This window comes from Callorhinus ursinus, unplaced genomic scaffold, assembly GCF_003265705.2.
Source record: "Callorhinus ursinus isolate GAN/ISIS: 27379988/994484 unplaced genomic scaffold, GSC_fseal_2.0 scaffold25, whole genome shotgun sequence".
Taxonomy (NCBI): domain Eukaryota; kingdom Metazoa; phylum Chordata; class Mammalia; order Carnivora; family Otariidae; genus Callorhinus; species Callorhinus ursinus.
The window spans coordinates 947,614-970,805 of NW_027397087.1; the positions used below are offsets into that span (position 1 = coordinate 947,614).

Below are 23,192 nucleotides of genomic sequence, written 5' to 3' on the forward strand. Positions count from 1 at the left end.
GTGTGTGTGTGTGTGTGTGTGTGTGTGTGTGTGTGTGTGTGTGTGTGTGTGTGTAATGTCTAAGTGATTCCTTTTAATCAGAAGCATGTATCAGAAGTACCCGGGGAGCTTCCTAATTGCATAGCCTACTTACCAACCCCCAGGGAATGTATCAGATTCGTGGAGGAAAGGGTAAACCAGAAAAGGTCTCCAGAGCGATTCTGATATGTCCATCACTTCCTTCCCTCCCCCTTTTTCCTGGTTGATCTAAATGTTCAGGGTTTCTACATCAAGGTCTTATGTCTCTTAAGTGATGGTTACAGTTTTGCAATAACAATCTACTAGTTCATGTGTTTGGCCAAGAAAGGCGTACTATACACCATGACACATACCTTCCTGGCATACACTAGTGTACCACATGTTGGCTTTTTTTCCCCTATCCCTATCTAGGCCTCTCCTGTTCTGCACAGTATAAACCCCAATACCTGCTTGCCATTGTGAGTTACAGATGACAGAATAGTCCTCAGTGTCTTGAAGCCCATTGCGATGTCCAGCAGATGAGCAGCGAAGAAGAAGTTGTTGTAGTGGCCCAAGACTGACATGGTTGTATACCAGGCAAGGTAGAGAAAGGACTGCGGAGGAAGGATGGAGGGGCGATTCAGCAACCTTTCAGGCATTCATGCCTCATGATGGGCCCATTAAACCATTTTTCCCCTGGATACTGAGGAGCTGAGGTGCTGCAACTGGCCTAAGAATTGCCAAGTGAAAGCCCATCCGCCTTCCACCACTACTGTTCCCCCAACACCAGGAAGGCCCTCCATCTTTGATAAGCAAGCCCTGAATCTTCCTGGCACCCATCCTAGCTTGTGGCCCTATGGCATCCAGTGACATAGATTCTGCGGTACAGAATCTTGTTTTTCTGGGTGTCATACTCACGTTGTCGGTAAAAACAACTCCCAGCTTCCAGATATGGTACTTCATGTCGATGGAACTCAGCCTAAAGGGGAACAAAAAAATTTTAAAACTTATAAATGTCAGACTTTAGTTAAGTGTTTAATAAGGGGGAAAATTAAGTTTTTTCTCTCAGGTTTAATAATCTAAACACAGCTCTGAGCTTTATCAAGTTGTATGTGTTCCCCATGAGACCGAGAACGGTTGAATCAATACATCCTGAAATTTTAATTAGTCTTTCTCTTTCAGCTCCAACAGGCATAAAAGCTGACAGGTCTTTAAATTTTTTGAGGCTGTGTTCTCCCAATATGTCAGAAGCTAGAAGAAAACCCCTAAGCCAGACCAGAGCCTGAGTGCACATGGGCGTGCTGCAGGCCTTCCCTCTGGCAAACTGAAGAGAACTGGAAAAACAAAGGATCCACTTGGGCCAGACTTGGGATTTGAACCCCTAAGCTCTGTACCATGACACCAGAGAGGCCGCCTCTGCTTTGCTCTCTTCGACTGGGCTGAAATCAAGGGCATTTTTGTCCAAACCCAGGAGTTCAGCAATGCGTTCTGCTCCGTAGAGATCTCCGTACTTGTTGATCACCTGGAGAGAGAGGACGACAGGGTGAGCTCGGGCCGCGCAGCACGGTGCTGTCTCCGGCCCCAAGGTCTTCAGAGCTTCCCTGCACTCTGGGCTCTTTCAAGGGGGTTGATGAAGACACGATTCAAAATGCAACAGGAAAATAAAGAGGAAAAAAAATAGCCCCGGGAGAAAACAGAAACGAAAGAGACCAAGTGAAAACCACTTCTCAAGCTGGTATCTTTTCGGACGGGAGAAGAAAACTAGTATGCAGAAAGTAGTGATGGTGTTAAGCTGTTTAGAGCAGAGGAGTATAGGAATGGAGCCAAAACCTACATATGTTCAGACAAAAACCCTTCTGTGACTTACTCTGTTCAAGATACCATCATAAAAACAACAGCAGATTTATTCATGTTTGTATATGTAGAACTTAAAAAAAAAATCTACATTTCTTTGGTGGTCATGGAAACCACCTCCCCACCCCCACCAACTGATAAGGCATACCTTTCTCTTGACAAACTTGTCCCAGTAGTTATTAGGAAAAGATCTGAAAAAGAAAATGAAAAGGGGAGGTTCTTAATATCAAGGCAAACACATCAAGAAGCTATGCGATCTGTGTCTGGATCTAGGATCTCCTTGGGTTTTGTCCCACTCATTCAAGAATTCAGACTGATTGAAGCTCAGAGTCATCACAGATCTAACTGATCTATGGCCTTGCTTCTTTGTGTTGACTTTTGAAACACCTGGAGAGCCACTCTACATTTTCTGCCTCAAAATTATGGTAAAGAGCCAGGATTTGTGATGGTAGACTAGACAGAAGCAGGTACATGTTTCTTGATCCCAGTGTAACTAGAAACAAAACCCTAGAGGAAAACACATGCATTCAGGCTTCATTCACTGAGTACCTAACTTCATGTTGGTACCCAGGGTAGGTGATAGGGATACAGTGGTGGAAAGTGTAGACAAAGTCCCTAACTTGATGACATTTCCAGTATGGGAATCCCTTTAGTTCATGTATGTGGGGTTTTTCTTAACCAGAGTGCTCTTACACTCTATTCTCCATCCCTATATAACTCCTGTGGGGTCTGCTTTTCTCAGGGAATTAGATCCCTCTGTCTTTTGGAGGTGGTTCCCCCTGCCATACCATCCCTAACCCCTCAGAAGAATGTCTTTCCTCAGCCTAGTAATTTTTACCAGTTCCACTGCAAAGAGTTTGTAAGTGTTAAAGTCCAGGAGGAACTGTCACTTTCAGGTATGTTGGCAAAAACCATTTAAGATATTTTTCTCCTGGGGCACCTGGGTGGCTCAGTCAGATAAGCATCCAACTCTTGATTTTGGCTCAGGTCATGAGATCACTCGGGCTCTGTGCTCAGTGGGGAGCCTGCTTGGGATTCGCTCTCTCTCCCTCTGCCCCTCCCCACCTTGAGTGCTTGCTCTCTCTCAAAAAAAAAAAAAAAAAAAAGGATTTTTCTCCCTTCCACAATGATTGATCTTTCCTGGGAGAGTTCCTTGTGAGTCTAGATTGCAGCCAAGGAACCTCTGGACCTTGGTGCATGCATTCTTAGTTCAGTTTTCCTTAATTTGAGTCCATTCTTATTGACGCTGGAACACAGTAGTCTCCTATAAAGACCACCCAAGCTGGTAATAAGGAAGTGAGGACCTCCCTCTATTCAGGGACCTCTCAGAAGAATAACCCTCAGCAAATGCCACTTCCCCAACAGGCTGACAATCTTTCAAAATTTTTTTTTTTGCAGGGACAGGGGGAGGGGGAAAGTAAAGCAATCTCTTTGTTTCAAACATCCAAATGTCACTTAAAAGCAAAAACGAATGCTGAGTTTATAGAGTCAAGTGGTAATAGATTTTATCTCTGGAGGCATGGAAATGATTATTTTGATTTTCTTCTTTGTACGCTTTTCTACTTGATTTTTTTTTTCATGTATTACATTTAGAACCTAAAATAAACAAAGCAAATAAAAAAATCAATCCAGGCTTCCTCTGTCCACACTAAAATCTCCTTTCTCTTAAATCCCTTATACAAATGGTCCATAACGTACAACTCAGCCTTGGTCACATTTTGTCCTAAGTGGAAAATTCCACAAGAGATGCCACAGGGTCACTGACTGAAGGTTCCAGGAAAGAGCATTTCACAGACATGATCTTACTTTGGTCTGAGTATTCTTGTCCCCTAATTAGTTATGTAAGCTCCTTGAAGGTAGAAAACATAATTTTACTTGATAATAATCCTTAAAGTGTGAGGTAGACAACAGAACCTCCAAAAGGGAAATGTATCAATAAACAATACTTCTAGGGGCGCCTGGGTGGCTCAGTCATTAAGCATCTGCCTTCGGCTCAGGTCATGATCCCAGGGTCCTGGGATGGAGCCCCGCATCGGGCTCCCTGCTTGGCAGGAAGCCTGCTTCTCCCTCTCCCACTCCCCCTGCTTGTGTTCCCTCTCTCACTGTCTTTCTCTGTCAAATAAATAAATAAAATCTTAAAAAAAAACACTTCTATATATGAATGGTCAAAAATAAAAATACAAGATGCTCAACCTCTTTAGAAATGAAGGAGATGCACAGTGAGATGCTATTACACACCTACCGAATTAGCACAATTATCTGAGTATCTTAACAAGTGAGGCAGAGGCAGGGAAGCAGGAACTCACATACAGTGATGGTTGGAATGTAAATCAAGACAAACATTTGCATCTCCTACTATTATGCAAATTCCCTTCCTGGTCTCTACTCTAGAGAAACCTTTTACTGGAACCTCAGGTATAAAAGTGTTCATTGTCCCACTGTTTGTAAGAGCCAGAGAGTAGAAACAGTCCATTGTCAGGAAAATGGATAAATACATGACATATACATGATAAATACTCATATAACGGAAAATGCTAGTTTTCAGAATGACCAAACTATGGCTATACACATCAACATGGATGAGTTCCCAGATGCAGTGTTGAACAAAAGTATGACCGCATAATGCGTATAGCATAATTCCATTTCCATAAAGTTCAAAAATAGTCAATGTGAAAGACCGCTTCTAGGACACATACCTAAGTGGTAAAAGAATGACTATCACTAAAGCCAGGAGAGTACTTAAGTGGGGGTTGGGAAGGTTATGATCAGGGAGAACATCCGGGGCTTGGAAGCTATGAGCAAGGTTCCATTTTTAAAACTTTGTAGTTCATTATTATACTTAAAATATACATTTTATATTTTCTTAATATGTGAATTTAACAATATAAAACTAAAAGATAGCTCTCTTTGGTATATAGTTAACCGTAAAAAGTAGGTTACTGCAAAGCTCTGCATGTACTATGATGCCATTATTGTGGAAAAAAAAGATTCATCCATCTAAAAATTTTAAAAGAGCTATTTATGCATTTTTATGCTCATGGACATTTAAGTCCCTTCAAATAAAAAAAATAACAAATATCCTTGTTGGGACGTTTTAGTGTACTCGTCTCTTTAACTCCTTAGATACTTGTATTTCTAGATCTTAAACTGCCTTTTTACTGGGACTCTTAGGCCATATCACCTGTGTCACAAGCATTACTGATAATTGCAGACAGCTGACCAAAGAATCACATTATTTAACAGTATCCAAAATTTCTGTGATGTGATGACAAAGGGTCAGAAACCGGGCTTTGTAGTTTCCCTTATTTGAGGGGATTGGCAAGGACCTGCATGCAGCAGGGACATGCTTTCGATTTGCATGCTCACTCCCCCCCACCAAGAGAAGAATCTTCCCATTCTAGAGACTATTTTAAAGAGCTCAGTTGTGCCTTTATAGAGCTGCCTCCCTTGTTTGCATGACCATCTTTGTATCAGGAGCGATTTTCTTCCCCCAGGGGTCAGGGTTGTTGTTGGCAAACGTGCACGGTTTAATTGGCACAGCTCAAGAGTTTCAACACAGTCACCTCTGTTTACATATCTAGCCCTGTAGCTCTTCTCTTTTGGCGCATTAATTTATCTCGAAACTCTCATTTTCCCAGTTGTGAACACATTGGCGTTACCTTCACTAATGGTGATGGCCATTTTTTGAACAGGTAGAGAAAGGGAATGACGAAAAGCTTGATGCCTACCATGCGCCAGGCACTGTACCAAGCATGTAACATGCATTCATTGATCCTCCTGGACTTCAGGAGGTGGTATTCTCATGCCTCTATTAATGAAGGGGAAATCGAGGCTCAGCAGGCTTCATTACCTTGCCCACAGACAACTGACAGAGCTGACCTGGTCTTCCACCTGTGGCTGGAGAATCCACGCTCTTTCCCACCACAGTACTAATTATACACTTGCCTTCCAACAAAGCAGGCTGTGCGCCACAGGTGGTAACCACCGCCCCCCCATGGCCCTATTTTAACTGCCCAAGGAACTGCCTACCAAGTGATAATGGCAGGAGTTCTATTACCAACCAGGCTACTTGTCTGAGAAGACTTCAGAGGGGTGTGGTCATGGAACTGCTGTGCCGGACGGGAGCTCTGGAGAAGCTGATCAGACGATCTCAGAACCCCCGGGCCGGGGAAACATTCTGTATGGCTTGAACATGGAAAACTAAGTCATACTGTACTGGACCATCTGGTCTTAATTAAATATGCTTAGCACTCCCTGATCACATCCTCTGTCCCCCATTAAATGCTTAGAGATACACACAAGTGTTTGAGGGGCAAGAGGCTATTTTACTAGGAAGGCAGTGGAGAAAATAAGTCCTAGAAACCAAAAAAAAAAAAGGTTTATATTAATCAGTCTCCGAAGCTGGTTAAGAACATGTCATTTTATTTACAGTACAGACTCCTTTTCCTTTTCGGGATGGTGGTGAGGGGTGACACTTACGGTGTGTTGATTACCAGGCGGTCCCACTGCCCCTTGATGTCATCTTCAGAGGGCTGTTCAGTGATATACAGGCCATCGAACTCCAGCTTCCTGGCAATTTCTTTTTCCCTTTTGAATACCACGAGAGGGACCTAGGAGTGGGAAGGCATTGGTTACTCAGAGAAGGCTTTCTGATTACAGCGCTCTCTCCCAAGCATTCCCCACAAATTAGCCTTTCCAACTTAAGGGCGGTAATCTCTCTCACTTTCTCTTTTTTAAATGTATTTTTTTTAGTAATCTCTATATCCAACCTGGGGCTTGAACTCATGACACTGAGATAAGAGTCACATGCTCCTCCGAATGAGCCAACCAGGTGCCCCTGGGGCATGAATCTCTTTGCAGTAGGATTCTTACGGTGCCTAGGTGTAGATCTAAAGCCAAATAAATCTCTTCTCACTCCTTTGGCTAATATGCCTCCCTCTCCAAAAAGCTGGTTTCATTTGGGCCACCCTTCAAGGTTTGGATTGAATAGCTGATAGTAATACAAACTGGGCTCCTTGACCCATCCTGGGAAGAAGGCCATATTTAGACCAGTTCCTGGGCCAAATAGGTTAGGTCCCCTAGGACTCCTAGACTGGAGTTGAGCCAAGACTTAGAAAGAAAATGAACTATTCTAGAGTGGATTGGACAGCCACAGAAATACCATGGAATGTTCCAGCCCCCTTCAATGGCTATGGTCATATTCATCTCATGGCATTGATGTTTGGTTGATGCTAGCTAGGAGGAGAGGATTCACTGGGCTCTGTACAGTCTTTCAGTACTAAGTTTTCTTCCTGAGAGTAGCACACTTATTGGTTCCCGACAATCACTCCTCATTCTCTTCTGGTTGTCACTGTCATTTTAGCCTAGAGATGGTGGCATGGCTTTGATGACCTACCACCAAAAAGGTACACAGAGAAGGAGGGGAAAGTAATCCACTTTCCAACCATCACCAGACACACATACTTCAAATAAGGGACAGAGTTAGTGAGGTCAGAGGAGACTACTGAAATCCCAGGAAGTGAGCAGCCAGGGGCTCCTCTAGCCAGGAAAGCTTAATGCAGACAGAGCCAGGGCTTGTCATGTGGCTGGAAAGCCACTGGTTACATGGTGACATTCCTCAGGCCTGGGTCTCCAAATGGTTTCTTCCAGTGACTCTTTCTCAAAGCTCATGATATCCATATGCCCCACACTATTTTTTTATTTCCAAGAAAAAAAGACAAAATTTAGATAATGATTTGTAAAGAGTTACTTCTTGCCCTTTTTCTCTTTAAAATGACAAAACACCACAGAGAAGATAAAAGACTAACGACAGGAAGGTAGCAAAGGCTAATAATAGGCATTTGCACACTGTGAGGAATCAATGATTGCTGCTTGCTAATGGATGATGTGGGAGGGAAAGCAAAGGTAAAGCCGCCTTGACTAACAACGTCTGCTGTATTCGGGAAGGATTCTGAATAATAATAATAATAATGATACCACCACCACCACCACCACCACCACCACCAAGGGTTAGAGCAGTACTCATCTCTGGGATTTGAAGCACTTCCCCCTTCAGTCTCCTAAGGGTTTGCATACCCTTGTAAGGAGGACCTCCACATCTTTATTCCCTAGGTAGTATTTACCTTTTGTTTTCTCTAGGTTCCCGTGATAATCTGCACCGAATCCAACAAGCTGAGCCCCAGGATGCTGGACTAAGGCAAACCACTAGCACGCTCTCGTGGTTACTGTATTTGGGGTTCTGAGTCCTGTTATACATACTGCTTCATTTAATACCCCCAGCAACTTTTTGGAGTTGGTGTTATTATTATAACACTCATTTTTACAGATGAGCAATCAGAGGAATGGTGAGATTGGTGGCAGAGCTGGGAGTCCCACCCAGGCAGCCTGGCTGTAGACTCTGTGATTTCATCATTACAAAGGAGTCCTCAGTGTGGGTCAGGGCATGTGGTTGCCCCAACGGGGCAGCTAGACTTCCCGCAGAACACTCTAGTTCACTGGGGGGAAGTGACAGCCACAAGGATAGGAATACATGTTGTGGACTCTTCCCAGGGGGAAGATGGTGTGGTGTATGGCCAGGGAGACTTCCAATTCAGAGAAGAAAAAAAATGCAATGAGGAAAAAAAGATGTGGTAGCCTAGTAGCAGAACCGGACTTGGAATACCAAAAATAGGATAGCAGGATTCATACGCATATATGAGGATTCATATAACCGTAGTAGCGTGTGAGGATGGCCACAGTGAACTATGTCTCCCGATAGTCGTACCCTGGTGTGGCTCCCGCTCACCTCCTCTGTGTCAGTGACTCTGGGCTGAGCCTGTGACTCAGGGATGCCCTGAGTCTTCAGGGAGACAGAGAGGCCCAGCTACCCTGGCTGAGCTCAGCCTTCCAACCGTTTGCTCCCTTGTCAGCGTTGCAGGCGTGGGAGCGTGTCATCAGGGACAGTCCAGCCCAGCTGAGCGGACAGATGGTGGCTGACACAGCTGCCCTCACTCAGAGCAGAGGGACTGCTCAAGTGTGCCCAGTCAAGCCAGAGAACCAGAGAGAGAAAGTAATTGTTGTTTTAAGCCACTAAGTTTTGGGGGCAATCTGTTACCTAGCACTGGATAACTGAAACAGTAACTCATCAGTAAGTTTTCTTCTGCTATCTCAAGTAGTTGAAACCTAATACGTTTTGAAAGGTGAACAGCATTTTTATAAAAATTCCAACCTAAGTTCAAAGATCAGAAGGAGCTCTCATTACTAGCCCCACGTGTGACTTAGCCTGGTGATTCTAATCCTATGAAAGTCAACAGGAAGTGACTGAAAAGGGATTCCCAGAGCAAGGCTTCTCAAACTCGTGTGAATACAGATCCCCCGGGAGGCATGCTGAGTTGTAGATTCTGATTTAAAAGGCTCAGGGTGGGGCGCCTGGGTGGCTCAGTCCTTAAGCATCTCCCTTCAGCTCAGGTCATGATCCCAGAGTCCTGGGATCCAGCCCCACATCCGGCTAACCTGCTCCGCAGTAAGCCTGCTTCTCTCTCTCCCATTCCCCCTGCTTGTGTTCCCTCTCTTGCTGTGTCTCTGTCAAATAAATAAAAAAAAACCTTAAAAAAAAATAAAAGAAATAAAAGCCTCAGGGTGTGGCAAGAGTCTGCAGTCCTAACCCGCTCCCAGTGATGGCAGTGCCACTGCTCCATGAACCTCAGTCCACCAGCAAAGTCCTGGAGAACAAAGACCTGGCTGGGTTCAAAATGATGTCTTCCCTAAGGAGTCCCATTAGATTCAGAGTGGCCAGCGACTCACCTTCAGGCAGTAATAGCCCACCACACAGAGCAAAGAGATGATGGTGTGGATAATGGCCAAGGCCCGCAACGTTGGTGCCATATACCCAGTGCTCTCCTGCAGGACAAAGAACACCATCGCTTCTTCCTCTTCCTCATCATTAAAGGAATTCCACAGGTTTGCAACGTCCTCTGTCTCTTCTTCTAAAGGTTCTTCAGTGACCTGGCCCAAGACACACTCTCTTACCAACATCAGAGAGAGCCTCTGACACTGGGCTCTGCTCCCCACGCCCCCCACCCTGTTGAGCTTGCTAGCATCTGCTGCACAGAGTAGTGATGCAGCATTACCTGCTGAATGAATGAGGTTTTACGGAACTTATTCCTAGGACTCCCCAGTATCTCTAATAACTACGAACACAATTTTTAAGAGACAAAGACGATCTCCCCCCCCCCAAAAAAGCAAAAAATTTCAAAGTTAGGAACGCTGCACTACCTACGCCGTGATCCCTATGCCACGGGAGGTAATTTCTGAAAGGCCGTGGCCTGGGGAGGAGGCTGAGACACAAACACACACATGTACAAGTGCACGCACGTGTGCACACACGCACACTCAACAGTCTCCATTCTTTTTTCGACACCTGTGATGTTCATGGCTTCAACTGCCATTCCGACACAGATGGCCCCCAGATCCACACCCGTGAGGCTTCCCCCTGCAGCCCCACCACCAGCTGGCTCTCTGCCGGGACAATTGTCCGCAGTCACTTCCGCCTTGGTAAGTTTGAACCCGAGATCTGCCACACCCCTCTATGGACCTCCATTTCTCCTCCACAGGCAATGGAAAGCCATTACTAGTTCAACCTAGTGGCAGGCTGATGTAGGTAAAAGCAGGTTTTATAAAAGTCAGATTGGTGGTTTTAGATAGAAAGGGAGACAGGCCAAAGTTAGGATAGCCAGTTAAAGACGATGTCGAGAATCCAGAACCTATCATTCATGAATTCATTCCAGTAACATTTATTATGTGCCTATGGTCTATGAGACCCACTTACCAATGTTCAAAATCTTTATTTATCCTGATCAGTCCCTTTTTCCCATATCCCAAAAACCAACTACTGTTAATTCTTCCTTCATAATGGTTCTAACCTATGGGCCAATGATAATGGCTTTCTGTTACCTTATCCTTTAAGGAAAGAACTATAGTTATTACTCATTTTGAGACACATCACAGTGCCCATTATAGGGTCCAGCATATAGGAGGTACCCAACACACATTTGGAGAGTTTATGAAGTAATGACTAGAACAAGCCTGAACTCTGGACATAGTGCCCAAAATGGCTTCCCTGGCAAGTGGTGTCTCCCTTCTCTGCACTGCTAAAGACCATATCCCTTTAGAAGCCAATGTCTTAGAAATTTCCTTAGATACTCACATTTTCGCTCTAATTAAGAGCATACATTCTATTATGATTTTAAAAAAGAATACAGTCTATTTAGTAAATAAGCCCTGAATGCGGTATCACCTTATAAAAGAGTAGGATGAAGTTGATCGCGAAGGCTACAAACAGAGCGAGGAACCTCAGGTTGTAGAAATTCCTGGCCAGGTAATGCTGAAAAGGAAAGGACAGGCAGGAGTAGAAGAGTTTTAGAAGGGAAAGAGACCTGCCTTCCTTCAAACAGAAGACGTTTTCTGGCTAGAAGTGTACACAAGACAAGTCCTACTCGTTGGTAATCACTCCTCTAAGACAATACTGGACTTATGACTTATTTGGGGAGGAGCCAGGGACATGGATTAAAAAAAAAAAATTGCTGAGAACGATAAGGGAACCCTGCTCTGGGTTACCCCTCAGGGACCCAAATGCCTAAGCACATCACCCCAGAGGATTCAAATGCTGCTGCGGAGGGGTGTGTGTGTGCGCGAGCGCTCGTGCACTTTCCACTCAGAAAGTAGTGTATTTGGAAATTATGAGTATTCAAGGCCCACTGAAGAGCCCTGTAGCTCCCAGCCTGGAGGTAGCCAGTCTGTGGCCTAGTGTCTTCATCCCTTTGTAAGTCACAGAGCCTCTGCCTCTGCCCCCTCAAGGGGCAGCATTCCCACTGCCATCTTCCCCAGAAGAACTAGCCCTTGAGGACTGGAATGATAGCTTCTTGGAGAAAGCTCTCAAGCTCTCTGTGGAGGGGCCTCTCCCCAGTGATGCTGTCCTGGCCATCAGCAACTGTCCCTCACTAGGCAATGTGCAGAGAAAGGACATTACGAGCTATGCTGAGAGCTGACTCCCTGTGAAGTAACTTTTGAGGAGTAATAGGTGAACCTAACGTAACCATATTCTTTTTGCATCCCAGATGACCCAGCTACTTCTGAATTTTGGACTACAATCAGCCAAGTCTGCACATGACACACATGAAGAACCAGCTAGAAAGAGGTATCTGCACCCTTCTGCGGACAGCACAGGGCATCCCGGGCTGGGTAGAGGGGCTGGAGCGCTTGGCTTTGCCCAGGTTAGCTTCTTCTCCTTTTCCTCCAACACACCAGGACCAGAAGATGAAGGGGAAGAGGAAAGGAAGAGGAATGAGAAAGAGGAAGAAGCATAACGACCTGAACAGTGAAAGGGAATGTGGCCACTCGTCCGAGGTCTGAGTCAGGAGCGGGGCCAGGGCTGGAGCGCTTACCAGTAACTTGGTCTGATAGACTTCCAGCCCTTTGAAAAAATTAGCCATGAAAGCTTCAGGCTTCTCGACTTTCTGGCCCCGCCGTCGCTTCTTCTTCTTTGTCATGTCTGCCCACAGGGCCTCGGCTTGCTCTTCCTCTTTGGCTGTATCCTCCTTCTCCCCGTCTTCCAGGCTGTAGGAACGAGAGACCCATCGGCATGGAAGGGCAGCAGGAGGCCTGGCCCAGGGAGGGAGACTAAATTAAAGAGAAATCTTGTCATTATTCCCGGGGGGTGGGAACTTCAAGTCTGTATCACCCCACAGTGCCTGGATGTCAACTTTGCATGTAATGACCGATGCTGCTTTGAGGAGCTGCGGTCATAGGGGCGCGTCAGTTGTCAATGTGTTTGTAGTCCTCTTCTGATATGGGGCTAAACAAATTTTTTTTTCCCTTCAGAAAAGTTGTCCTTTATTTTTAAAGACTGTTGGAATTAGTAATAGTACCTATTCTTCTAAGCTTGTGGTAGGAATTAAGTGAGAAACTGTATAAAAGACCTTAGCACACTGGGCCGCCTGGGTGGCTCAGTCGGTTAAGCGGGTGGCTCAGTCGGTTAAGCGGCTGACTCTTGATTTCAGCTCAGGTTCATGATCTCAGGGTCGTGGGATGGAGTCCCATGTCATGCTCCGAGCTCAGCGGGGAGTCTGCTTGAGATCCCTTCCCTCTCCCTTTGCCCCTCGCTACCAACCCCCCCCAACACTTGCACTCTCTAAAAACAAATAGAAAAAGACCTTAGCAGAGACTGTGGCATGTAATATGTATTCAATATATTAGATACCACCACCACAATTATATGAAGTTGCTAAGTGTGGGTGTTCAATGATTTGTTTGGCCAGATGGTGAAATTCTGATCTTCTAGGGCAATGACAAAGTTAACATGGTTAATGGAATATGTTTATTGTACAGCTGGGGTAAAAAGAAGTGTGTCCAGGGCTTGCAAAATACCTGTTTCTTGTATTAACAGAAATCAAGATTTCTAGTTAGCACAGCAATACAACAGTAGATGTCATCAAGAACTACCTGCCGCAGCACTGCAAGTAGCCGAAGTTACCAGGAACTTACTCTGTCTTCTCGGGCTCCACTCTCCCTTCTGCTTCATGTGCTGCTTTCATCTCTGCTGCCTGGACAAAAATAACAATCAGTCAAGTTTTCCTCAAACTAAAGGGATCATAGTTGTGAGCCATATAGAGCGTTGGACATTTTCATCTCCTTGGTTGCACATGCCCATGGCTTTCTCTCTTCGGAGTGCCTCTGCTTTCCTCAGGATCACAGGATGCAAGTGTAAGCCACTCTGGAGAAATACCAACGCAAAGACTGCAAATTTAAAAACTCAGTCGTCTTGCTATTATTCAATACCCAGAAAAAACTTGTGCGAGGACCCCACGACTTTGGTCGTACTGTCCCACGGGGTCAGGGAAGGATGGGACACAGATCACACCAGGTCCAACCCACAAGCTGCTTCCACCAGACAGAATTCCTGCCTTGTCTTCAATCCTCTTAACTACTGCCCCAGTCCCTCTGACTGATGATCATTACACTTAGAATAAAATTCAAGCTCCTCAGGGAGGCCTATAAGGCCTATGTGATCATGGCCTTTTTCTCCATCCTTGTCTTATTTATACCACTTGACTTGCTACTTCCTACACCTAAACAGCCAGACCTCATTTTCTTTCCTGGCACATTCCAAATCCTTCCCTGCACCATGACATTTGCACAAGCCACTCCTCTCCCTGGAGCATGACTGCCCTGGTCTTTCCTGGGCCTGCCATCCTTCAGGACTTGGTTCATGTGGCACCTTTTCGGAAGTCTCCTTAACCATCCCATTCATAGTAGGGCCCATATTCACTTTGTAACACGTGGCCTTGTTCATTTCTTTCAGCACGTGTCACAAATGGTAATTATCTTATTGATTTGTTGTCTTCTTCCACTAGAAGTTAAGATCTATTAAAGCAAAAGTGTTGTCTCTTGTTAACCAATGTATTCCCATGGATCCTATGAACACAGCCTGGTATGTAACAGGCCTTGAATGAGTCCCTATTATGTATCAAAGTCTGTCTGGGACCTGGGGCTACATCGGAGAGCAAAACAGAGTAAATAAATTCATATTGCATGAAGTCCTATGGTTCTGACGCTTCCATCCCAGACTCTCCAAAATTAGAGGAGAGTTCTCTCCTATACATTTTCTTTTATCTGGCCTTCTTCCTTCCTAACATTCTTCATGCTTGTACTGACTTCCACAATGTCTATTTTTCTTCCACTAAATTATAGGGACAATGCACTTCTCACTCACCGCTGTCTTCTCAGAGCCCAAAACAGTGGGAAGTACATATTAACTATTCAATAAATATTAATGAAATGAATGAATAAAATTTGTCTTTGGCCTCTGATGTCTTTACAAGTCTCTCTTTGATGCTAAAATGATGCTGTGAGTTGGAGGCTGCCATAGAGGGGAACACCCAGAACTTTCCATGACCAAGGGGCTCTGGATGACTGTTATTCCCTTAATCTAGTCAACTGACTCAAAGTCCACACTGGATAGTAGGTGCATCTCAAGAATGAAAATACTTCAAGCATGATGTTGGGCTAAAGGATATCATTTGGACCATCTGGGACACTGCAGAAGTACCATCTCAAAAGAAAGGTCTCCCCTTATGCTCCCTAGGTTTCTCCCACTATCTGAAAGTATGCTTTATGCCACTTCACTTTTATGAAAGACCCCCATTAGGACTTGCCTATGCTAACTGCAAGAAATCAAAAAAGGATTTTTACCTTTATGAAACGATAAATGCTTCTTTGCTTTATGACATTTCAGCTTATGACAGGTTTTTATAGGAACACTCTCATTTGGATAGTGAAGGAAACCTCTCCCTGGTGTTCTATGCTTTCTGTTCACTCATTGAACCTGTGCACCATGAGGACTAACCTTCTAATAAAGTCGTGGAAGACCATCAGGTTTGGCCTCCACAATGTACACTGAAGACCACTCAGCAACTAGACCCTGAGACAACCCTCTGGGTCTTGCTTTTCCTAGACATGGCAGAGAATTGCAAGATCAGGGTACAGAAGGGCTGGCATCTAACACGATGTTGGTGCCTAGGAACTGGTGTCAGAACTGAGAGCAAGTCCATTTCCGGGCATAAAGAAGAGATGACAGAAACAACTTGTGCTTACCTGTGCTTTCCTTTTCTTCTGGACGGTACTCTCTAGTGTAGGGGGTTCATCCTCGCCAATAATCTCAGAGAGGTCACCCAAACCCCCTTCGGGCCCATGCTTTAAGCCGCCTTCCTTCTTTGGGCGGAATCCAAAGAGATCGGACATAATATCTGCATCTCCCTTGTCACCTTTCACGAAGTGAATTAGTTCAGGTGGCACACCTGGCTCAGTCACCTCTGCCCGCTCGGCATCCAGAGCATCATCATGGATACCAAACTGGGTTGGGTCAGGCATGTCACCCAGGATCTTGGTCACTCTGATGTTCTTTGCCCCTTCCACTAGGCCCCCTCCAAACACTGTGTTCCAGAGGATCTGAAAGATTCCTCCCAATATGGTGAAGAACAACTGGAAGAGCCCCACAAACAACATCCAGAAGAAAGAGAAGAACACCTTCACTAGCTCCTTCACAGTCATCTTTTTCACCTTCCTGTACTGCTTCCTGAGGTTCTTCAAGGTTGCCTTCTTCAGAAAGTTGGCGACATTCCTCTTCACTGAGGCACAGGCCATGGCAAATGCAGAGGCAGACTCAAAAGACTTGGCATCCTCCTCTTCACCCTCAAGTTCTAACATATAAGATGAATCTTCATCTTCTTCCTCCTCCTCGTCGGGCCTGTCCGCCGAGTCAGATTCGGAGATCTGAGAGGCTAACTGCATTTCAAAGATGGTATCCTCACAGAAATTCACAAACAGTTCCATCTTTTCTTGCTCTCCACCTTCATTGACCACATCAAAAATGAACTGCCGCTTCGATTCCTTCACTTGGGGCTTCTCCCATTGAGTTCGACTGGATTCACTGATTTCGAAATAAACGCGCTCAATTTTCTTGGCCCCACCCATGATCTCAATGCGTCCCAGGTAGGGTTCGAAGTAATTTAGTACGCTTTCTGCTGGGTCCAACAGACACTTAAGGCGAGAATCATTTGGCATATGTTCGGAGAGATTTGTCAGTAACACTGCCACATTAAACCCTATGTCCTTGGCTGGCTCATGGAACCGGTTTACAAAATCAATGTAATTAAACATATCATTCTCATCAGCTTCTGCGCATGAAAGGAGAAAGTCAATCTCTGACTGTGTGTACTGTTTTTGCCCTTCCATGGCCTTCTGGAACTCTTTTTTGGAGATAATCCCTTTACCATCTGGGTCATATTCTTTGAAGGTGTCTGAGCTGGTTAGGTCTTTAAGTTTCAAGAACATGTCAAAGAATTTCAAGATCATTTCTACATTGGTAGATGACTCTACCAGTGTGTCAACCATCTGCTTGCCAATAGTTCCATTTACCACATTCCCTGTGAGGCAGGTTCAAAAAGACATACAGATATATAAATAAACCCAAGTCATCATGTAACTGGTCAGGTAGCTATTTTTAGAAAACTTGTCTGCCCAATCAGTCGGCTCTTTTCTGACCGTGATGGTTTGGAAATGGCTAAGAGGGAGCAGCAAGCCATAAAGACTACACCACTAGGAGCCAAGGGGGAAAGAAACAAAGGGAAGAAGGAGGTGGCCATGCCAGTCCCTTCTTTCTGGACTGGGGCCTGGGAAGTGGTTTCGTTATCAGATTACTGGGGACACATAGGGATAAGCGGTGCCCCTCTCATCCCCTTAGACCTCGTAGGGTGCCCAACTAGATGGCTGGCATACACACTGGCAGCCAGATGTACTGAAAAGCAATGGGGAGAGGGAGAGGTTAGGGAAGAGCAAAGCTTGGAGGTTTTCCCCAGTTCATTCTGGCTTTCCTATTAACATAAAATGAGTTGGTTTCAGGCTTTGTCCATCAGACCATGTGCCCCTCACTCATTTTTTGCTTCTGAAAATTTGGTTTTCTAACCAATGTCATATGGCATCAACGACCTGCCAGAAGGATAATCTGCATGATTAGTACGGTTAGTGCTCAGACCAATTACAGTTGTGTGAATGCCTAGTTATACCAAACAGCCCAACCTTCCAGGAGGGACAGAAGCATCACCACCATGTCCTGAAGGAGATCCAAGAGTTCCTTCAGCAGCTCGATCTGACTGGAATCCTAGAACAGAAACAGGAGATACCCCTGAGCTATCTGATCCCTCAGCAAAGTTTAGGGCAGTGAGCAAGAAGAGCCTGCTCTGGAAAGGTTAGGTGAAGGTCATGTCCATTGTGCCTGTGGACATCTTATCATCCACTGTTCCACTAGCATCGGGGAGGCTCGCTGCAGCCTGACTCATCCAAGAGAGCTCCTTCAGTTTCCCTTTTATTAGTACAATGTGGCAGACATACTACTTGTTGTCCAAAACTACTGAACAACCCAATCCACCAAAGAGCCATTAGGTATTTCTACTAGTTCGTGTTGTTTTTTGTCCTGGAGAATGATCAGGTGAGCTTTTGGGGAATACTACTGCAATCCACTTAAGGTGTCAAGGTTATAATCCCCAAGTGGGTTCTCCTTTCTTTCTGGGTTAGAGTATCCTGGTTCTAGTTGGTGGTGATCTGAGTGCCACTGGTCCCTTAATATGTTACAGAATTGAGACTATTCCTCTGGATGGTTTTGCTACTAGTCTGTTTGGTTTTCATTTTGGCCTTGCAGACAGGGCATCACCAAGTTAGCTCTCTGTTTTAAACTCAATGTCACAGAAGGAAAAAAAACCCTTGGATCATCTGAGGTGGGCAATCTGAGGGTGATATTTAAAAATGTGCTCTGGGCCACACCTCTTGTACAGATCGTCTCTCACAAATACAGTTCTTTGTCGAGTCTCTCAACTTTCAGAGGGACTGCCCCCCCTTTGGTGTGGGTCATAGCTACACACGGACTATCACAGAGGTGAAGAATATGAAGAGCTGGAAGAGATCTCAGATCGTCTATTCTAATTCCCAAGATTTCACAGACGATGGACCCAAAAACCAGGAAGGGGGGAGTGACTTCCTGAAAGTCACCAGCGAAGAGGTAAACAGGGCCAGGCTCCTGTCTCCAGAGCCTCTCCACTGCACCGGCCCAGCTGGGCTGACATAGGAATGGACATATTACCGCCAAATTAGCGGCACTCCCAAGAACTCTCTCCTCCCATAAGGCCAGAGTCAAAAGGGGAAAAATGAAAGGGTTAAATAGCACATTCCACAAGAGAGGCAGATGTGACAGCCTTGAAAATTTTAGGTACGCGTTACTTAAATTAATGCTGCAAATGTTGCTCTAATCAGCCTGAAACACATTCTGAAGTTCTCCCTCATGTGTTGCCATGGAGAGAGGCGATCGACAACTCTATACACTCCATTTATTTGTTCATAATAAATGCTCGGAGCGATTCTGATTCATCTTGCCAGAGAGATGGGGAGAGAGAAGGAAAGGCAGTGACGGGGAGGAAGGGGAAGCCAAGGTGAGAGAGGAAGGATATATGAATTACAGAGACATGCAGACATTTGACAGACCCAGAAGGGGCTGGTAGATTGTCATAAATTGACACAACAGTGACAAGGAAGCGAAAAGGATGGGCATGATAAAAAGCGAGTGTTGAGGCAATTATGTAAAGGGTAGGTTGGTGGGACACAAGGAAGGAAGCTGCATCCATGCAAAAGCCTGTCTGGGACACCCCTGGAGCCATTCGTTCCTGTCGCCCAGTGAAGCTCTCAGGTGTAAAAGTGAGACCTCATCTGCATGGCTGGTCCAGCCATCTGATCAAGCAGCCACATCCACAGGGGGGAATACCAAGGGGTGGGGAATGATTCAGCATTTCACATCAATGACACAGCGGGGAAGGGCCACAGTACCTGAGAGAGTTTCATCTGCATGTTAGCAAACACATGGAGGAAGCCGACCACCGCGTCCCACAGCCTGCTGTGAGCCAGGCTCTGTTGGTTCCCAATGCAAGGGCCCTATGGAGAGAAGGACATCCTTATTTCACGGAGACTTATTTCATCATGAGCTGCTCTGAATCTCACCCTAGTCAGTGCACAGGACACCTGCTTCTATCAGTAGATAGCTCCTTGCAAAAGTCACGTATTTTGTGGCTCACTATTTTTCCAGGGTATTACTTTTTGCCCTCCATCATAGGGACCTATGTCTAGGAAAAACCACCAGGAATTTCACGGTGCAGTGGTTTTTCAGAGATTTTCTTTTAGCTTCAGAATGCATTTTTCAAATAAAATACTACAAAGAAGAATATTATTTAAGAGTGAAATGCACTCCTGCCCACTCTCACCTCCACCTTGGCCTAAGAGGGGTTACGAGGAACTCCAGGCTTCCACAATTTGAAAAGCAGGCCCTACTGTTTTCAGGAAAGCTATGCATAACATGCTATGGTCACATGGCTATCTACTCAAGTAAAAAAATGTGAATAATATTCCTAATGTTCAGGGGTGCCTGGGTGGCTCAGTCTGTTAAGGAACTGCCTTCAGCTCGGGTCATGATCCCAGGGTCCTGGGATCGAACCCTGTATCCGACTCCCTGCTCAGCGGGAAGCCTGCTTCTCCCTCTCCTTCTGCTTGCTGCTCTCTCCCTCTCTCCCTCTGTCAAATGAATAAATAAAATCTTTAAAAAATATATTCCTAATGTTCAACTACCTTTGGGATTTTCTTATCATTAACCTAAACTTTAGGTACAATATCATCTCTACCTTTTCGGAAAGCTGTAGAGGGATGACTTCATTACCAGTTTTCATTTCCTATCTTAATAACTTTTCCTATTTTTATACATTGAATCAACATTTAAAAAAATAAATCATCTGGAATTCTTCTACCTGGGAGATTTGTCTATTCATTCTTATATACGTAATCATTTATTTACATTAATACAGACTCCACATATTCATTTTATGCTCTGGGTTATAATCCAATACTACTCTATTTTGTCACTCAAATTGTTCCAGTTTTGGCCCCTGGGAGCCCTCTCAGTTGGCCTGGGTCCCTAGGACATAGGCCCATCACTCTCTCTTCCCTGTGCTCCCTCTCCGCCCCCCCCGCCCCCCCCACCCCCCCGCATTTCCTTGCACTATAGGATTCTCTGGGTCATCTTATGTATTTCCTGCCCCAGCACTAGGACCAGCCCTTTCTCTAAGAAGCCTGGTTCCTCTCACTGGAAAATGGTATTAGAAACCCCAATCTGGGTGCTAGTTGTGCTTGCTGCTACTGTGATGTCATTACTTTAAGGCCCTCTCAGCTGACACGGCAGCAGATATGTGTGTTTTATACTAACCCACGTGCACGCAATGTATCTAGAAACGCTTCCATATTTAAGTATCTGTATCAATACTAAGTCCAACATGAATTTAGCATACTGATGTATTCAACTCTAATGCACTTCCACATGGGTCATCTAGCTTCTTCTTGCTTATCTATAACCATTCAACAGTGAGAAACCTGGCTCCTGCCCTTTAGTAACTGCTCACTTCCATTATATGTGTGAAATGGTTGCAGAATTATTAACCTGTATCCCTACGGGAAAAGCTTCAGCAACCAAAGTGCTTATGTACAGTTCCTTTTGACTTTGGTCTTACAGTCTGTATTCATTCCCCAAATTTCTTAGGTCAGCACTTTATTCCCCACCCCTTCAGTAAGACCATTTTATATATTTTTTATACCCTTAGATTCTTCTGTCACATTCTGCCTACATTTTTCATCCTTAACTTTTCCCTATATTTTGTTTCTACCCTTTAACTCATCTCCAAATCACTCTTCAATAGTAAATTTCCAAAAAGAACACAAATACCATCTCAAGTTCTAGAAAAGGGCTGGCAGAATTCCCAAGGAAGAGGGCAGCATGAGAGGTATTGCCTGCTTTCATAAATCATGTAAGCTTGTTTAAAAATCACTGTTTGAGGGGCACCTGGGTGGTTCAGTTGGTTAAGCATCTGCCTTTGGCTCAGGTCATGATCCCAGGGGTGTCCTGGGGTCCAGTCCCGCATCAGGCTCCCTACTCAGCCGGGAGCCTGCTTCTCCCTCTCCCCCTACCCCAACCCCCTGCTTGTGCGCTCTCTTTCTCTCTCAAATTAAAAAAAAAAAATCTTTAAAAAAAATCACTGTTCATGTACCTTTGATGTCTAACCCCTAGAAGCCTCTAGATTCTTTTTGGAACAAAACCAGTTGTTGTAAGAAACTCACATTCACCAAAAAGAAGCTTTTTTTACTTTTGGGTTAAGTGCTCCAAGGGAAATTCTGAAGATTAGGATGTCTTCCACAGAGAGCAAATCAAATTCTTGTCAGATCTGTTCAATGACCTTCCCAGGTATTTCACATTCTGTGACACTTCAGATCAGTCACCTGTTTCTATGGTTCTCTCTCCATGTTCTTACAATCCTTGTGTAAAACAAGGATCGATCTCTCTCTTAAAATCTTCCTTTTCAAGCTGATAGTCTTAGTTTTGTGTTTCTTTTAATAAACAAATATGATCGGAGTGTGCCGGTTGACTCATTAGATGGTTTTTAAAAAATCTCATACTACACCCCAGAGGACTGTGATATGGCTACTGATTTCAGCGCAAATTATGCCTGAGTACATCCTCTATTCCTTTTCACAGTTGTTAGACCACTGTAGGCAATGACCAGAGACTGTTGTAAACAGGGAAAGGATGTTGTGAGATCTAAATATTCAACTGGAATTTCATTCTAGATTCTACTGCCATTGGACATAGTTTATGTGTTGTTAAAGTCACCTTTTCCATAGAGTTAATTTCTGGCAAATTAGTAGGATCTTATAAGTTCTTAATTTCAAGACTCAAGATAACATCATTTATCCCTTTATTCCTTCATTCTATTAATTATTTCTCCACTCTACTCCCCATGCTTACTGAATAGCTAGGATGTGCTGCATGTGCTAGAAATGAAGAATTTAGATCGGGTAAGAAATTTTCCGCCCACAAAAATTTTCAAACCAGGAGGGAAAGGAAAATATAACTAGATAAATGCAAATAGAGTGTGACAATGCTATGAACAGGTCACAGTGAAGGACCATAAACTGTAGCTTCTCCTAGAGAGTAGTACTCTTGAAATGCTCTTCTACACTTGGTTCCTATTTGTAGATACATATTGTCTGTGCTAGGGCTAGATGCACAGTCCATACAGTCATCCTAATATTCCACAGGGGATATAGAATATGGGAACGTTAAAAATGTTCTGTTTTCAAGTATGCATTCTGCAGCACTTACCTGGATGTATTCTGTAAGAGAATTGAAAATCTGCTTCGTGACTGCCAGAGCTTTGGAAAAATTGTGCTGTCCAGATTCATCAATGATGTCCTTCCCTGAATAATACCAGTAGAAATCACTGATTGATTCCTAAGAACAAACAAGGAGAGTTTAGTATTTCTTAACCTTCCGTCAGTGAAGCTAAAACCCAAGGTTCAGGAAGAGTACAAGAGAATCCTGCATTGCTATGACCTCTTCGTTATGACAGAAACCTAGGAAAAAGCCCAGAGATACCTAATCCCTAGCATCTCTGAAGTGCATATCCTCTTCTAAGAAAGAGCAGACAGGAGAGAGGATGGTGTTCAGCTGGACACGGGTGACCACAATGTAGGACAACTTATTCACAATGAAAAATATACATTAAAGGTAATAATGATTATCACCCAACCAACTGGCACAAGAGCAGCAACACAAGAGCGAACGCTGTTAAGCGCCAGGTGTTTTTCTGACCCGCTGCATATATGACATCTCTCCATCTTTACGACCACCCCTCTGAGACAGGTGCTACCCATTCTACAGATGAGAA

At 44.6% G+C, this 23,192-nt stretch overlaps 1 protein-coding gene across 1 annotated transcript in view; it reads right to left on the reverse strand.

The window, feature by feature from the left end:
• The window catches only part of RYR3 (ryanodine receptor 3), a 518,087-nt gene that overhangs the window by 8,248 nt on the left and 486,647 nt on the right, over positions 1–23,192 (reverse strand). The window contains exons 85-97 of the mRNA XM_073877464.1: positions 22,628–22,756; positions 19,258–19,362; positions 17,464–17,545; positions 15,481–16,811; positions 13,372–13,430; positions 12,273–12,444; positions 11,126–11,212; positions 9,634–9,834; positions 6,331–6,461; positions 2,000–2,042; positions 1,392–1,519; positions 916–976; positions 465–611 (exon numbers count right to left, since the gene is read on the reverse strand). Of these exons, the coding sequence (XP_073733565.1) occupies positions 465–611; positions 916–976; positions 1,392–1,519; positions 2,000–2,042; positions 6,331–6,461; positions 9,634–9,834; positions 11,126–11,212; positions 12,273–12,444; positions 13,372–13,430; positions 15,481–16,811; positions 17,464–17,545; positions 19,258–19,362; positions 22,628–22,756 (2,676 nt within the window). The remainder of the gene's footprint in view (positions 1–464; positions 612–915; positions 977–1,391; positions 1,520–1,999; positions 2,043–6,330; positions 6,462–9,633; positions 9,835–11,125; positions 11,213–12,272; positions 12,445–13,371; positions 13,431–15,480; positions 16,812–17,463; positions 17,546–19,257; positions 19,363–22,627; positions 22,757–23,192) is intronic.